At 36.5% G+C, this 15788-nt stretch overlaps 4 protein-coding genes and 1 long non-coding RNA gene across 6 annotated transcripts; 2 read left to right on the forward strand and 3 right to left on the reverse strand.

Moving 5' to 3' along the window:
- The first annotated feature begins 1687 nt into the window (after positions 1-1687).
- Positions 1688-7209, forward strand: LOC148171256 (uncharacterized). Its single transcript, XM_088041257.1, has 5 exons — positions 1688-2078; positions 5317-5550; positions 5838-6137; positions 6568-6714; positions 6762-7209. The coding sequence occupies exons 1-5, from the start codon at positions 1812-1814 to the stop codon at positions 7041-7043; spliced, it is 1230 nt and encodes a 409-aa protein (XP_087897383.1). The 5' UTR covers positions 1688-1811; the 3' UTR covers positions 7044-7209.
- On the reverse strand, positions 7180-8732 carry LOC148171257 (U5 small nuclear ribonucleoprotein 40 kDa protein). Its single transcript, XM_088041258.1, has 3 exons — positions 8510-8732; positions 8325-8454; positions 7180-8004 (listed from the first exon to the last, which is right to left on the reverse strand). Exons 1-3 carry the CDS (start codon positions 8618-8620, stop codon positions 7202-7204), a joined length of 1044 nt encoding a protein of 347 aa, XP_087897384.1. The 5' UTR covers positions 8621-8732; the 3' UTR covers positions 7180-7201.
- A 456-nt stretch (positions 8733-9188) lies between these two features.
- On the forward strand, positions 9189-12007 carry ras (Inosine-5'-monophosphate dehydrogenase ras). Its single transcript, XM_088041975.1, has 9 exons — positions 9189-9377; positions 9898-9980; positions 10034-10082; positions 10136-10237; positions 10296-10424; positions 10475-10630; positions 10676-11294; positions 11341-11641; positions 11689-12007. The coding sequence occupies exons 2-9, from the start codon at positions 9898-9900 to the stop codon at positions 11792-11794; spliced, it is 1545 nt and encodes a 514-aa protein (XP_087898101.1). The 5' UTR covers positions 9189-9377; the 3' UTR covers positions 11795-12007.
- Positions 12008-12294: 287 nt separating this feature from the next.
- On the reverse strand, positions 12295-13792 carry LOC148171259 (uncharacterized). Its single transcript, XM_088041983.1, has 4 exons — positions 13574-13792; positions 13196-13524; positions 12785-13140; positions 12295-12736 (listed from the first exon to the last, which is right to left on the reverse strand). The coding sequence occupies exons 1-4, from the start codon at positions 13687-13689 to the stop codon at positions 12563-12565; spliced, it is 975 nt and encodes a 324-aa protein (XP_087898109.1). The 5' UTR covers positions 13690-13792; the 3' UTR covers positions 12295-12562.
- Positions 13793-13892: 100 nt separating this feature from the next.
- LOC148171260 (uncharacterized) lies at positions 13893-15118 on the reverse strand. 2 transcript variants are annotated; one of them, XR_015770495.1, is made up of 3 exons: positions 15026-15112; positions 14196-14263; positions 13893-14114 (listed from the first exon to the last, which is right to left on the reverse strand). It is a non-coding gene; the product is annotated as an uncharacterized LOC148171260 (long non-coding RNA). The 2 variants fall into 2 exon arrangements; XR_015770496.1 differs by lacking the exon at positions 14196-14263 and having other exon boundaries at positions 13932-14114; positions 15026-15118.
- Between the last annotated feature and the right edge of the window lie 670 nt (positions 15119-15788).

Genomic DNA, 15788 nt, shown 5'->3' on the forward strand with positions numbered 1-15788 from the left:
AAAAATTGATTTACTAGTTTTTCTTGAAAACGGATAAAGTTAGGGAATTGCTCGACTGTGTTTTGGAAAGGCAATTTAATACGTTTTCCAACGAGCTATAAAACTCATCGCTTGGTTTAGTACTTATCGTGATATTTTTGAAAAACTCATCTCATGTCCCAAAAAAATCTCTCTTTTTATATGCAATTTTCCATACAACTCTAGAATTATTACATTGATTTTTCATTGTAATGCATCATTGAAAAGACTGAGATTTTGTCTCTTTGACGCACCAACAAATGCATTGCTATCTCTTATTGTTTAGACGTTACAGAAGGAAAAACATTGAGAAGTTTAAAAAAAATAATTTTTTTTTGTTTTTTTTTTTTGGCGATTTCATTAAAAAATCAATATCATTGCTTACAAAATCGTAATTTCTAGGAACATATTAAGTTTTAGAGTGACTTTAATGCTAATGCAGACCCGAATAATACATTTTAAAAAACTTCTTGATGATAAAGAATTCTTTAATTTGCTTATGTACCAAAAAAAAATAAACGGTGGAAATTTTTGAAAGGAATTGATCAGAATTTTCTGGAAAACTCAATGGGTAACAATTAAACACAAATACTTGGCAATCTGTTGAAAAATTAGCACAAAATGGGAAAACTAAAAATTTATTTTTTTCTTCTTCCTTTGAACTTTTTTTCCGGACAATCGGATTGAAGTAGCCGATGAAGATATCAATTTTACAAACATTTTATATGGAGCGGAAAAAAAATTTAAAACGAAAACGTCTTTAAATTTATTTAAAATATAAAAAAATCGACGAGAAGTGGATGTCACTGAAATTTTATTTTTGCATCTTTGCTTGTACTTTTTTCCGGACAATCTGTTGGCAGCAACCGATTAAGATATTTAGAACAATTTCATTTGGGGCGAAGAAATAATTTAGACTAATACAAAAACCTTCTTCAAATTAATTTTAAATATTAAAGATTTGAGAACTTTTTAACAGTTGCTACATAATTTTTATCTATGTTCTTCCATCCTGACCAATGAAATTATTTGGAAATACGAGATTTATCGAAAAACTACAAGTTTGTAAGCATTAAAATTAAAATATTTACAAAATCTTCGAAAGTTAACAAAACGTGATTTGTTTTCTAAAAATCCCCACAGATTCTTTGTCATTCTTTGTCTAAATGACAGAAGATAATAACATGTCTAACACCGCGTTAGAAAGCAGAGATCTCAACCATTATAATGACATATTCCATTACAAAATTTAAGTACCAATTTAGGAATTCCATGCAAAAAAGTACCAAGAAATTCGTTTTGCATCATCATTAGATTTTCTCAATTATCTTGACAAAAATCTTGACCTGAAGGAGCAAAACGGATCCAGGACGATCAAAGGACAATTCTGCTTTAGCTTTCGTCCAAAATAAGTTGACTAGTGTAATTGGCATCGAAATTTCCCATCGCTCCGCTCCACGTCGCAACTAATCCAATTTGCCACCATCACCGCAGATTTACAATTTTCGAGCACTGAGACTTTGTAGAAACCGTAGTTCAACAATCGATGATTTACTAATAGAAATTCTTTATTGAATGAAAAAAACACTTCCATGTCCCCAATTGAACTCGCGGTATTAGCTTTCACCGATAGATGAAGAGAGCAGACATAACAATCTTACGTCTTGGTCTCAAGACAGTTGCATGTTGATCCCCATCGTGTGCGCTTGCAAATCCAAAGATCCGATTTTTAAATATTACGTGATGGTGTAATAAATTACGTCAAACAATGATGTGAGTGAGAATCTAGTGCAATGGCAGAAAATGTTATAATTATGGCGGGACAAGAAGAAAACGATAATAAGATTTCCATCAACACCGTTTCTTCGAAAATGTCTACAGATCAGTTAATTTGTAAATCGCCTAGGGAGTCTCCGGGAAGTTCTGTGAAATCAGTGGTGAAAAATGACGTTGAAGATGACACTTCCTTGTTGAGTTTAGGGCTCTTGCAGTTCTGTTTCGGGTTTTTGATGATGGTTCTTGGAGGGTTGGTGCTGCACTACGATGCCAATTTATCACAGGTGAACTTCATTAGCATTTTACTTCCTCTTTACATTATTAGAGTTACACTAAATTAGCCGCTAGCTATTACATAAATTAAATTCTCTTAACTGCTGTTGTTACACGGGAATTTACATGAACGTGGACTTTCACAGCATCTTTGTTTTATTGTAATTATGCTTTTCATTACGTTTAATTCATGTCAATTGTGATGGGTGTTTGCAAATAAAGAAAATCTGCAGAGGATAAATTAATTAAGTATTTTATTTTTGAAAAAAATGGTTTGTGGGTTTCTTGGAAGACCTACATTCAGTGAAGATTTATTATTATTTATTATTTATACAAAGAGAAGCTCTAGTGGGTTTCATTAAATTTTCATTCACGGTTGGCTTTGAAAACGCATTTCATGTCGTAACTGATACGATCTCAACAGTTTTGGCGTGTTAAAAATTAAATATTTGAGAGATTTGCCTGATTTCGAGCAAGAAGCCGACATGCGTTCAGAATGCATGGCCTGCCTGGATCCAAATAATCTAAAGAGAATTTAAAGATTTTAAAGAAAATCTAAAGAATTTAAATATGTTTAATCTAACTAATATTATTTATACAGAATCCAGAGAAAAATTTGGAAAATCGAAAGAGAATTGAAAAAGAAAGATTTTCAGAAAAATCTTAAGGAAATCTGGAGATTATCTAGATAACCCAAGGCAATTTGGGAAAATTTCGAAAATATGTTAAAAGAATCCATAGAGAATCTAAAGATAATCTAAACAATTTAAACAGAAACTAAGCATCTAGAAAATCGGTGGAAAAATAAAAGATAGAGAGGCTCTAAAGAGATTCTAGAAAATTTTGAAATGCCACAAATAATAAATTGAAGTTAATTAAAAAACTTTGTGAAAATCTAAAAAAAAGGGAATTCATAGATAATTTTGAGAAAATCTAGAAAATTTATTAAGAATCGAAAGTAAATCTGTAGAAGTCAAAGAAAATGCAGAGAGAATCTAGAAAGTGCAAAAAAGAAGAATGCTAACGAAATAAATGTAAAGATATTCAAAAACAAATCTATAAGAGAATCGAGAAAAATATAATAAAAATTAAAAAAAGGAGACTTGAACACAATCCGAAGAAAATCCAAATGCGATTGGGAAATTGTAAAGAAAACCTCTAAATAATATTCAAGCTTGTAAGTAATGTAAATTTAAAAAAAAATTAAAATCTAACGAGAATTCAGAAAAATCTGAAGGAAATCTTTAGAATTTATAAAAGAAAACCCAAGGCAATTTGAGGGAATTTAAAAAAAGTGAGTATAGAATTCACATAGAGAATATAGATAGATAAAACCAAAGAAGATCTACACAATTCAAACAGAATCCGGAATCTAGAAAATTTGAGGAAAATAAAAGTCTTTAAAGAAAATCCAGAGCATTTCCAGATACTACAAATAATAATAGCTTTAAAAACGTACTGCGAATCTAAAATAAATTAAAGAGATTTTATAGATAATTTAGAGTAGGAAATCAAGAAAATTAATAGAGAAACTAAGATAAAAATAAGAGATAAGAGATAAAATAAGATAAAAGAGAAACTAACCAGAAGCTAAAAAAATGCCGAGAGAATCCAAAAAAAGCAGCAAATAAAATCGAAAATAAATTTAGTTATTTTAAATAAAATTAAAAAAAAATTTCTGAAGAAGAAGAAGCTTCTAAACAAAAACTGAAGTTATTCGAAAACAAATTTAAAAGAGAATCGAAAAAAAAATTAGGTAATAAAAATCTGTCTAAAAAGTTCAAAGGAAATTTAAAGATCCGAACACAAATTTTAAAAAATACAAAGGAAATTTGGAAATTGTAAAGGAAAATCTGGGGAATCCAGTATCCAAAAACAAGAACAATCAATCAAGAATTTGAGAATTTAGATAAAAATTTAAGAGAATCTTTAAATGATTCTAAATAGAATGTCGACAATTTGAATAGCATCTAGAATATTCAAAAACTGAGAAATATAACGAGATTCAGTGACTATAAAGAAAACCTATAAAATTTAAACAAATTAAGGAAAATATAAGGATAGAGATAGAGAGAATTTGAAGAAAATCCAGAGAATTTAAACAAACTATAAATAATGCAAGGTGATCTGAAGAGAGTCTAGTGACATTCTAAGAAAAATTTTTAGAGACAGCATAGATAAATCTACAGATAATCCAAAGAAACACGAAAATAAATCAGGAGAATCCAAAAAAATCTAGAAAATGCAAGATTGTGAAAATAAACGTAAGAATCTTTCTTTATAAGGGGCCTAATTTTTCCTTTGCGCCCGAAGAGCCCTAATTGATCTAAATCCCACCTAATTGTTTAAAACGATTTCTTTTTCTCGATGTGAGGTCTCTCTTTCTTCCAATTTCCAAAAATTTTCAATTTACCTCTAACTGTATAAAAATAAAAAAAATCGGTTTTCAGAAGTCACACTTTTCCTCGGCATCTGTTTTAAGAACGTTACGTAAAATGAAGTTTTTCTTATTTTTTAACACAAACGTGATTAGTTCCATGAAAGTCACCATAAAGTGATCACTGGACCATCATTCATTTTTTATAGAAGATTACGGTAATAATTACTTCTTCTGCAATCATCAAAACAATGATTTTGTAATTGGAAATTTGACAACAAAAACTTCTTTGTTGATACATATCATTGGTTTTACCTGGAATTTAAAAAACGTTTTACTTTGAGAGTAAACTTCAATAATCAATGACCTAAAACTAGCCATTTCAAAATTAAAGCTCTAATTACCAAGCGTGCGTACCAATTTGTAAAATTGCGGGATGTTAAACACAAAATTGTCGATTTCTTGTTCCCAGAGTTATTAAGTTGTTAATTTAATTATTCAACCAATTTACTACTCCTTAATTTTTGTTTATTTTGAAAGGAAGTGGTCAGATTTTATCAGTGAAAGTGGCAGCGCAGCGTCCATCCGAATATTCCAGAATCTCATCCTCCGGTACTCATTAAATCATTTCACGCTGTCTTTAAACACACGTAATTATTTCTTGTTCCAATTCGTCGTGATAGGTCACGGGAACGTAGTCATGTCCATCTTTAGCTCACTAAATTACCCCACGTCCGTAAACGCCAGCTTTTCCCTCCAACTTTCCCCACTTCACTAAAACGGGACCGAAAAATCTCTCCACCAGGTCACGTTAATTTGATTGACTAATTAAATTAACAAAGTTGCAAATAGTAAAGTGAAATTTCTTGCAGCTCGGCGCCGGGATTTGGGCCGGTTGCCTTTCCATGACAACTGGAATCATCGGCATTCTAGCATCAGCAAAAGAATGGTGTCCCTTGAAATCCACCCCTCAGAAAATCACCCATACGATTTTCTTGGCCCTTAGCCTAGTCAGTTTGGCCGTTGCTCAGCTAGTCGTGGCATTGGCGGCCACGGGGACGGTGAGGGATATCAACAATTCCGAGTACGAAGAAGGAGAAGTTGAGGTAAAGTGGTAAATGGCGGGTCCTTGGAATAACTGAAATGGCACGTTTTCTGGAGAGCGAGGCTCACCTTTAGAAACGTGCAATGGATTGTCTGTGGCATGCATAACCTACATCGACTCTCGTTTTCAAATTGCCGCCTCCGGCTAAGAATAATTAAAATGTTTGTTTTTATGGTGATCGGAGTTGAAGGTTTTTCTTCATTCCGTTAGAATGATCGATTGGGAAGGTTAAAATTAATTGGAGAATTAAAAAGGAGACAATAAATGAACACTTTTTTATCTTATTAGGTGGTAACCACCACTCCGGTGCCCCCCGGAAAAATTTCCATCACCCTCCCTGTGAATTACATGAGCATCCTCTGTAATTTGGGGCTGTTGGCGATTTCCGCCGCCGAATTCATCGTCGCAGCTGTGGCTTCGTACAAAAGCTCGCGGCTTTTATGTCCGTGCTTCCGAAGAAAACAAGACTACGTCGATGAGCTAAACACGCAGCGCAACGCTCTGGTAAACTCTTGGTTGGGAAAACAAAGTCCTCCGCAACTCTACGTGGTGACCACAGGATCCTCTACTTTGGGCAAAGGAAGCAAGGTAACTGTCAATTCCGCAAGAATTTTTTATTGATACCTTTCGTCACAATGGGCCATTTACATAACTCTTAAATTAGTTTTCGACTTTTTGAAATTAAAGTTGCGCGATGGCGAGGTCGATTAAACAGGCTAAAATCTGTGTCGCAGAAAGTGATAGGAAGACCCGACGCAGGTTGGAATTCGGGGTGCGGTCGTTGCAAGAAAAAGCCGCAGGTGGATAAAAACTAGACCGCTACACGGCGTGACGAAAACTCATTGTTTTAACTTTTGAAAAAATCACCACCTAACTGAACTTAAACCAAAGTAGAGCTAGTTTCACGGAATGTTGATGACACTTTTCTAACAGTACGTTTTTCGAGTTGAGGTGAAAGTGTGGATCAACGAACTTGGACCTTGATGATCGGGGCCTACAAAAACTATTGTAATTGCAGATTTCCAGCGGACTACCGGTGCCTGTTTTTGCTATGCCGCAGCATCAAATGGGGCCACGGATGGTGCCTTACCCGTTGATACCCGCTCCTTTGGGTTCAATACCATCACCAGTCATACCACCCTCTCCACGGAGTACCAAGAAGATGGTAAAAATTCGTCTTGTTATTTACATATGTTGATTTCTTTCGTTTAGATGAGGAGGAAGAAGAAACATATCTATGCCAAAGCCCCCCCTAGAGACCTCACTTCTCGGAAATCGAAGAAGTTGAAACAGACTGTGAGTGAAGAAGACGTTGTTCGGAGTTATACGGGGTTGGATAAGACGATAGCTGAAGAGTTTATTGATATTTGCGATTCTCGAAATGTTAGCTTGTGCAGCGACTCAAGTTGCACGAGTAGTTGTCAGAGGAGCTGTCATGGGTGCACGAATAGCGATGTGGCTTCCAGGGATTACTTAGTCAGTAATAAACCATGAAATTCGTGCTGGTTTATACCCAACTAATTACTTATTACTGTTTTTTTTTTAATATTTAGTACCATCTGTCTTATTGTTGTGCATTAACATGCTAAGAATTGTATATTTATGTGATATATTGTGTGAATATAACTACTTTTTGTAAATATAAAACTTTATTAATCAATTTCTCCTAGGTACAATTGTTTGTCACTTGCTCCAGACACCACAATGGGCTCAGTGGGATGGAAATCAACGTCATTAACACTCCCGTTATGTCCCGGCAACTTATAAATGATTCTTCTAGACGTAGTGTCCCATATGTATAAAAATCTGTCGGCTGAGCCTGCACTAATCTTAGATCCATCTTTAGACCAAGCACATCTTAGAAGATTTTTCTCAAAATTGTGCTGATGCCCAGTAAATATCTTCACACATCTTTCTTGTGGGGCGTAAGGTCTAACATCCCAAATTCTAAGACTGTTATCCATGGAATTCGACAGCAAATACGAGCCATCCGGGCTTAAAGACAATCCAGTAACTGTATCAGTGTGGCCCTTTAGAGTGTAAATGACTTCATGATTTCTTATATCCCAAACTTTAATATCATTGTCGATTCCTCCACTGAAGATCTGCTCAGCTGTGTCGTTAAATTCCACAGCGACGACTTGGTAATTGGAATTGAACGTCATAAACGCGTGTTTTTTGCGAGTATCCCAAAGTTTTACTGTTGTGTCATCGCTGCCTGAAACCATCAATTGGGGGCCTCGTCTTGCGCCTTGAACTGCATTAACAAAAGTGGTGTGCCCTTTATACTTCTTGATTCTTTGGCCTGTTGGTACATCCCATAATCCTAAGGTGTGATCAGTGCTCGCGGTAAAAATGTTGCTTCCATCTGGGGTGAAGTGCATTTCCATAACAGCCCCAGTGTGACCACCCATGACTGATAAGTTTTCACATTCACCATAGACACTCCATACAACTAAAAAAAAAAATTTTCTCACAGTATTTTCAAACGTGTTCAATGTGAATTTTTCATTCCACACTCGTTGCTATGGCAACCGGTGGCGAATGAGGGTATTCCACACGGTTGAGTGTGTGGCAGTCGCCTAGCAACGTGACAAACAGTTGAGACCACTCCTCGTCCAGTGTTTTTTGCACGAATGGACAAAGATGCGCTGTCGTAGAAAAAGTATAGTGTGAAACTCGGGTGGAATCAACATTTCATGTTGGTTGTTTTCATGGGCAACATTTGGTACTTTGAAAAATGAAAAAATTCTAAATATATTAAGATTTTCTTACATATTCTCCGGTCAAAACCTGACGAGGCCAGATACTGCCCTTCTGGGTGAAATTCGACCGAGAAAATCTCCCCCTCGTGTCCTTCTAAAAGCATGATCGGCGCAAACAAGTTGGAGGTTCGAGCAGGGGCCTAGAAATAGACACATGACTAGTGTTGGGTGTCTTAAATTATATTGTGCACTTACCGCTTGCAAAACAGATTTGTTTTTGTTGGACGTGGCCACATCAGTTCTTCCCTTTTTACTGACGGGCACTAATGCGGAGTCTTCCGCTCGGCGTTTATTTTCCACGACCATTTTATATAGTTTTTGAACGAGAAATATTTAATTCGATAAACATAACCTATACGCGCTGACGTTCGGTGACGCTTTGTGAAAAAGAGGAGGCGGTACATCGCGTTTCGACATACGTCTTACAAAAAATGTGTGTATATTTGGTTGCATACTCACATTTTTTTGTTTTATTTTAATAAAATAGTACTCAAGTCTTTAATTCTTAATCGGTTTTCAGATTCTTTCTTTTTAGGTCCACATTACCCAACAAAGTTTTTTTTATTTAATTTTTGCCGAATAATTTAAGTTTTGAGAACAAATTTTAAACATCGTTAAAAATGCAATTAATTATTTATTTAAAAAACCGATTTAAAATTCGTATTTCTGGGGTCTAAATTAATAATAAAGTAGTTCAATTTTTACCGACATCCAGATAAAACATGAAAATGTTTAAATGGACAGAAAACTTTGTCCACAACATAATTTTTTAAACAATTTTTTTATTATTTGTAAGATTTTTGAAGAAAATCTAAATTAAATTTTCAGAATTTGAATGCAGGGAAGCTTAGACATACGGCCCACACTTGACAATAAGTTAGTGTCCTGTATTACCAACATTGTGGTGGGGACAGGTTAGGTTAGGACTTCGATTCCGCTAGATTTTCCTCGCTCTTTCTCGTTGAGCACTTAAGGCGAACGTTCGTTTAAACAAAATTTTGAAAATCGCCGATTTTCCCGTGTTGGTGCAGTGCCATCATTTACTTTTTACGACAAATTAACAGTAAGTACAACAGATTAGTTAATTAGTGGCAATTAGGTATATTCAATATTTAAATAATTCGCGAATTTCTATTGAATAGCGGCAAATATGTTCTCCACGTGCTTTTCTTCATTCCCAAATTTGATTTTTTGTATTTACGGTCTAGGAAAAATCCACTTCCAGCGTCGTCATTGTTATCTTTATTCGAGAAATGAAAATATAGTCGACGCGAAATAACCTTCCGATGTTTTTCTTTTTAGTTGCCGAATGCAAATAGGATTCGTGTGCAAAGCAAATGTTGCTGAAAAAAATATAAATAAACAAATTAATACGCTGTTTAATAATCTGAAGTGTCATTTACATGCGAGAAAAACACTTTTTGCTAATTATTCAATATACAATGTACAGTGACGGATATAAAAACGTGGGACAAGTCAAGTTATCTTTTTTTTTTAATGTGGACAATAACAATTACACCTACTTCGTTAATGTTTAAAATACCGTGAAAAACAAAATTTCCTCAAATTCAAATGTTTTTTAGATGGCTCACTCTGATAACAATGTACTAGAAGATGGCCTTTCAGCTAACGAAATGATGAATAAAGGCCATGGCCTTACCTATAAGTAAGTAGCTGTCTGAATTTTGTAACTTTTTTCTAAAAAAAAACTGTTGATAGTGATTTTATAATACTACCAGGATTCATCGACTTTACACCAGACGCTGTGGTAAGTTTTGCTACCCCTAAATAATAAAAAAAAATCTGTAATTATTTTTTTAGGACCTGGCAACCCCTCTGACCAAAAAACTTACCCTTAAAGCCCCACTTGTTTCGTCCCCCATGGACACCGTCACGGAATCTTCAATGGCCATAGCAATGGCTGTAAGTTCTTGTAAATGTAACCACCAGAAGTTGATTTTTCCCATTTTTTTTATTCCAGCTTTGTGGTGGTATTGGAGTCATCCACCACAACTGCTCCGCGGAATATCAAGCCAACGAAGTACTTAAAGTTAAAAAGTACAAACACGGATTCATTCACAATCCTGTGGTGTTGTGTCCACAAAACACAGTAAGTTGCTCTTTTGGTGTCTTCCTTACCTTTTACAAGACTTTTCTTAGGTAGCTGACGTGCTGAAAACCAAGAAAGAGCAAGGATTTTCCGGCATTCCAATCACTGAGGATGGGAAAATGGGCGGAAAACTCGTCGGGATTGTAACATCTCGCGACGTTGACTTTCTCGAGGACCAAAATTATGTCAACACAAAACTGGATACTGTAAGATCTCAATCCTATTAGAATCCTCCACATAGATTTTTCTAGATAATGACGAAATTAGAACATCTAGTGACTGCTCAATCCGGAGTTACACTTCCAGAAGCCAATTCAATCCTTGCCAAAAGTAAAAAAGGCAAACTTCCCATTGTCAACGCTGAAGGCAAACTTATTGCTTTGATGGCCCGAACCGACTTGAAAAAAGCGAAGAGTTACCCAACTGCCTCAAAAGATGACAACAAACAGTTGATTGTAGGAGCGGCTATTGGAACACGCGATGAAGATAAAATACGACTCCAACATTTAGTTACTGCAGGTGTCGACGTTATTGTTTTGGATTCCTCACAAGGGAATTCAATATATCAAATTAACATGATAAAGTTCATCAAACAAACCTACCCAAACCTCCAAGTCGTCGCAGGAAACGTCGTCACTGTTAAACAAGCAAAGAATCTTATTGAAGCAGGAGCCGATGCGTTACGCGTAGGAATGGGAAGTGGAAGCATTTGCATCACTCAAGAAGTCATGGCTGTGGGCAGAGCGCAAGCCACTGCCGTTTACAGAGTCTCTCAGTATGCCAAAAAGTTTAACGTTCCCATTATTGCCGATGGGGGGATTCAGTCCATTGGACATATTATGAAAGCTTTGTCTTTGGGGGCTTCGACAGGTAAAGAACGCGGTGCCATCGTACGTTAAACGTTAAATTCTTGTAGTTATGATGGGCTCCATGCTGGCGGGGACTTCTGAAGCTCCAGGAGAATATTACTTCTCTGATGGTGTAAGATTAAAGAAATACCGGGGGATGGGGAGTATAGAAGCTATGACTAGGAAAGACGCCCAGGGGTCTGCCATGAGTAGATATTTCCACAGCGATGCCGACAAACTTAAAGTAGCCCAAGGGGTTAGTGGCAGCATTGTAGACAAAGGATCTGTTTTCCGTTTCGTTCCTTACTTGCAAAGTGGGATTAGGCACAGCTGCCAGGACATTGGAGTAAAATCTTTAACTAATCTCAGGTATTAATTAAACATTATTTGAGTCTTTTTTCCAATTTTGATTTTAGATCCATGATTGACTCGGGAGAATTACGATTTGAGCTGAGATCTCATTCAGCTCAACTGGAAGGTAACGTTCACAGCTTGTTCTCCTATGAAAAAAGGTTGTTTTAAATGGAGGTAAATCATGTTTTTTTTTACTTTAATGGAATAAGATTATTTTTGTATAAATCAGAACAGAATGTAAATAGTTTTATTTTAACAAATGTGGTAATCAAATTGCATTTAAACTAAATTTTATTTGCTGTCTCTGCTTTAGTGTTAAGGAAAATTGTCAGATGTGATGTAGATTTGTTTCAGAATAAAGTAGAAATCCGAAACATTGAACGGCCGAGCTCGGTTTAACTTTGTAACCACTTAAAAAAAGTGATAGTAGGTTTTACTTATCGTATATTCATCGAGACGAGTCAATGCGGCTAAACATTAACACGCTTCACGTAGCTGCAACTTGCGTAAAAGTGTCGTACATGTCTCTCCTCAAGTGTCACTGTTTTAAAATTCCGCAATTGCACTCCAGTGAAGCGTGCATCAAAACATCCAATCCGAATGTAGTAAAATCTGGATTAGGCGCTGACTCGTCTCCAGGAACATACTATAATAAAACATCAAACAAGTCTTGATAATAACTTTATTAATCCTGTAAATATAATTAAATTTTAAATCGAAATGTAATTAAAACGGAATTTCAAGCATCATTCTATTCTACTAGCAATAGTAGCAGAGTACAATCCAAATCCTCCCTACATTATAACTTGAATACAATACTTATAGGTTAGTAAGTATATAGAAAAAATAAAGTTACTCAAATAATTGATAAAAAAGCAACAATCCGATAATGGCGACAAAAACAAAATGAAAAATGCGATCTGTATTTGCTATGTGCTAGTTATTGGCCGACATAACGTTAATATTTTGATTAACTTCCAAAAGTTGCCGCAAATAAGTTTTATCAAGCATCAATTCCGAAAGTTGGATTAAAATCTGCAGAAGAGTGCCCTCAGGTAGATTCAACTGATCATTGCAAATTGTAATAATAGTGAAGGCCTTATCCGTTATCTGTAATAAAACACGTTAAAAATGTACAAACATTACAAAACGAATCACCTTGAAAGGTTCAGTAAAGGCAGAAAATTTCATTTTCACCCGCTGTTTGCCCATATCTTGATAAAAAATGGTAAATTCTTCACAATTTTCTTTCACCTTGAAGTAAATTCCTGCGATTAAATGTCCTTTTGGATCACGCGACAGTAAACTCCTGAAATTGTACACCAAATTCCTGCGCTCGGTTACATCCACTGCTGTTAAGTAGGGATGGGCGACGTAAATCAAGCCAGTGAATGTCTCTTGGAAACCGTTTCTTGTTGTTTTTTCATTCCATTCGACGAACTTCTCGTTGAAAGGGGAGAATTGATAGTTGTATTCTTTACGAATGTTGTTTTCTTCGGACTGAAGAAACCAGCCTGTGAAATTTTCATTTGATTAAAAAAGGGGGCCCCAATACGTTGGATGTCTTACCTGTGTTTGGATACGCTCTGTCTTGCATGACTGTGACGACTCGGCTAACATGATAGCCGGGATCGCAGAGTAATAGTCCTTGGCGTTCGTTAATTTGAAATTTTAGGCATAAGAGAACGTGTTCTTTCTCTAATTCGTAAGCGGCAGTGACTAATCTTTCACTGAAAGCAGTGTATTCGCTCAAGGCCTCGATGTTTTCTTCGCAGGAAACCAAGAAGAGGTGTTGACTAACCTCTGGGAAACTCAACTCGAGTTGATGCAACCGACTCCATAGCTCTAAAGCTAAGCCCACACAAGTATGATGGTCGGCGGTAATGGGAGGTTCATAACTGCAATATAAACATTCAAGTTTTTGTTTGTTAAAAGAGTTGAGCTCACCTCTGGAAGAACTTAAAGAAATCACTACAATCATCGTTCTTATAATTTTGATACAATTTGATGAAATTCCCGACCGTGTTGTAATTATGGTCCTCCAGTAATCTCTGCACGTGCATCTCGATGTTAGCAGCTAACGTCTCAAACTGAGTCAAAGACTCTAGCTGATAAGAGTTTTCGGGCTGGACAGCCCACCTGGGCAGTGGCAGTGGATGATTGACGGGCCATGGTCCTTCAATTTGCGTTCTTTCAATAAGTTCGAACAAGTTGGTGTTGTTGGTAAATATGGGAGCCCCCGGAACGGAGGACACCACCGACCCCCCTAGGAGGGTGCAATCTGAACCCCAGCTTTTCGCTTGCGCGAGTCAACTTGGCCATTCGCAGCCCCACCGACCAACGGTGGGGACGTAATCACGCTCGGCGCTCGTCTCCCCGACGGGGAGGTGGCCCTCGCTGTTGGGGGTACCAACATGGGGCTGCTGCACAGCTGCATCGTAAACAGCTGGGCGAGGGGGCGTACTATCTTGGGATTGTTTCTCACGCTCTAAACAAAAGAGATTATTTTAGGGGGGCGAAAAGGGTCTTGATCGAGGATGTGCCAAGATTTGGTGAACTTAATAAGTACCATTTTATTGTTATTTATTTCTTTTTTCTAGCAGCTGGTGGAGGAAGACTTCTTCAGCATCAAACTAACTGAAATGTGAGATTAACAGAATCAGAACAAAAGGAATTGAGACAGTTTCCGACGCGTCAGCGATAAACATTATCTTTGCACGTTCACCAAATATTGGAACAGCTCTTCACTACAAAGAAAGGTTTTCAAAGTCTGCGCCCCCAGAGGTTAACACGATCAAAGTTCAAAGTAGATCACAGCTGTACTAAGTGAAAATGACGTGACTTGGAGGAATTATTTTGGTTGTTGAACATGTGCGAGAATGGAGGGGATCGCAAGTTTTCACATGCGAATTTTCCATTGGCTTTCTTCCACAAAGTTCCAAGAGAAGATTCTTGGCTTGGATACCTTGTGTGCTTGGCCGTGATAATTTCAAACCTTGAGATTTAATTGGAACATAATGATAATGATAGATATCGTGGAATGGAATTACCAATCGCCTTTCTCCTCGTTAAAATTTTTGGAATTAAACAATATAAACATCTTCCACGTTTTTGCGCAACAATATGAAAACTGTATTTGGGGTAACAGATGCGTCATCGGTAATCACATGATTTACCGTGTACCCAGAGATGCGTCATCCTACAGTACCTACGTCAGACATCCCACAACCTTTGGTAAAATCCACACACCATTTCAAAGCCCTTTTTTATTCTCTCAACGGTGAAAAATTGCGTCTTAAACTCAACCATACTGCTCTATTTATAAGTCTATGTGAATACTATCTAGCACGTGTCATCACCAAATGAATTGCGCAAAAATTAATACAAAAATTAACTTACCCATACAACGTGGGACGATGGAAAAAATAAAATTAAAAAACTGAAACCGAAGAGGTTTGAAACCTTTCTAGTCACAAGTCACTGATTGTTTGAAAAAATTTGCTGGCAGATATTTAAACGCAAGTGGGTCCCCCCACTTATGCGACGTAGAAAAGCGCGACTCCTCCTTTGGTGACGTTTGTTCCGGGAATAAACGACGCTCTTTATTGTTACACTTAATCACTGTGATAAACAGTCCGCAAAAGACATTGATAAACAAAGTGTTTCTGAGAATTGCACAAATTGTTGTTAATCACCACAGTGGACTCGGGACTGGGATATATCATTATTGTTTTTTGCCTATTGGACATATCTGCAACAAAAAAAAGATTTTGCGATTTCTTGGGGAAATTGTCTACGATTGCGAGAATCGGAGACAATTTGCTATGGATATTTTCACTGTTATGTAAAAACGAGATATTGGCGCTATTGTACCAATTCGGACCAAGAAGGAATAATAAAAACAAGCTCTAATACCTTTTTGATTCAAGTCTGTCTGTTAGGAAACATTTCGTATTTTCTTCCAATGTATCCTTCTTCAACAACGTCACGGCGCCGACTACGTGGTTGCAGAGACGAGCAAGTTATGACCCCAAAAATCGATACATTGACGTCTGCCCTGCACGATATGTTTGTGGGGGGAAATTAATCAATTATGGGACTATTGTTTATCTACGAATATATTTTTAGCTTTTCCAAGAAAACTTACATATTTTATGAAAAA

The sequence above is a fragment of the Gnatocerus cornutus genome, chromosome 7 (genome assembly GCF_029298725.1).
Source record: "Gnatocerus cornutus isolate USDA-ARS CGAHR chromosome 7, icGnaCorn1.1, whole genome shotgun sequence".
NCBI classification, from domain to species: Eukaryota; Metazoa; Arthropoda; class Insecta; order Coleoptera; family Tenebrionidae; genus Gnatocerus; species Gnatocerus cornutus.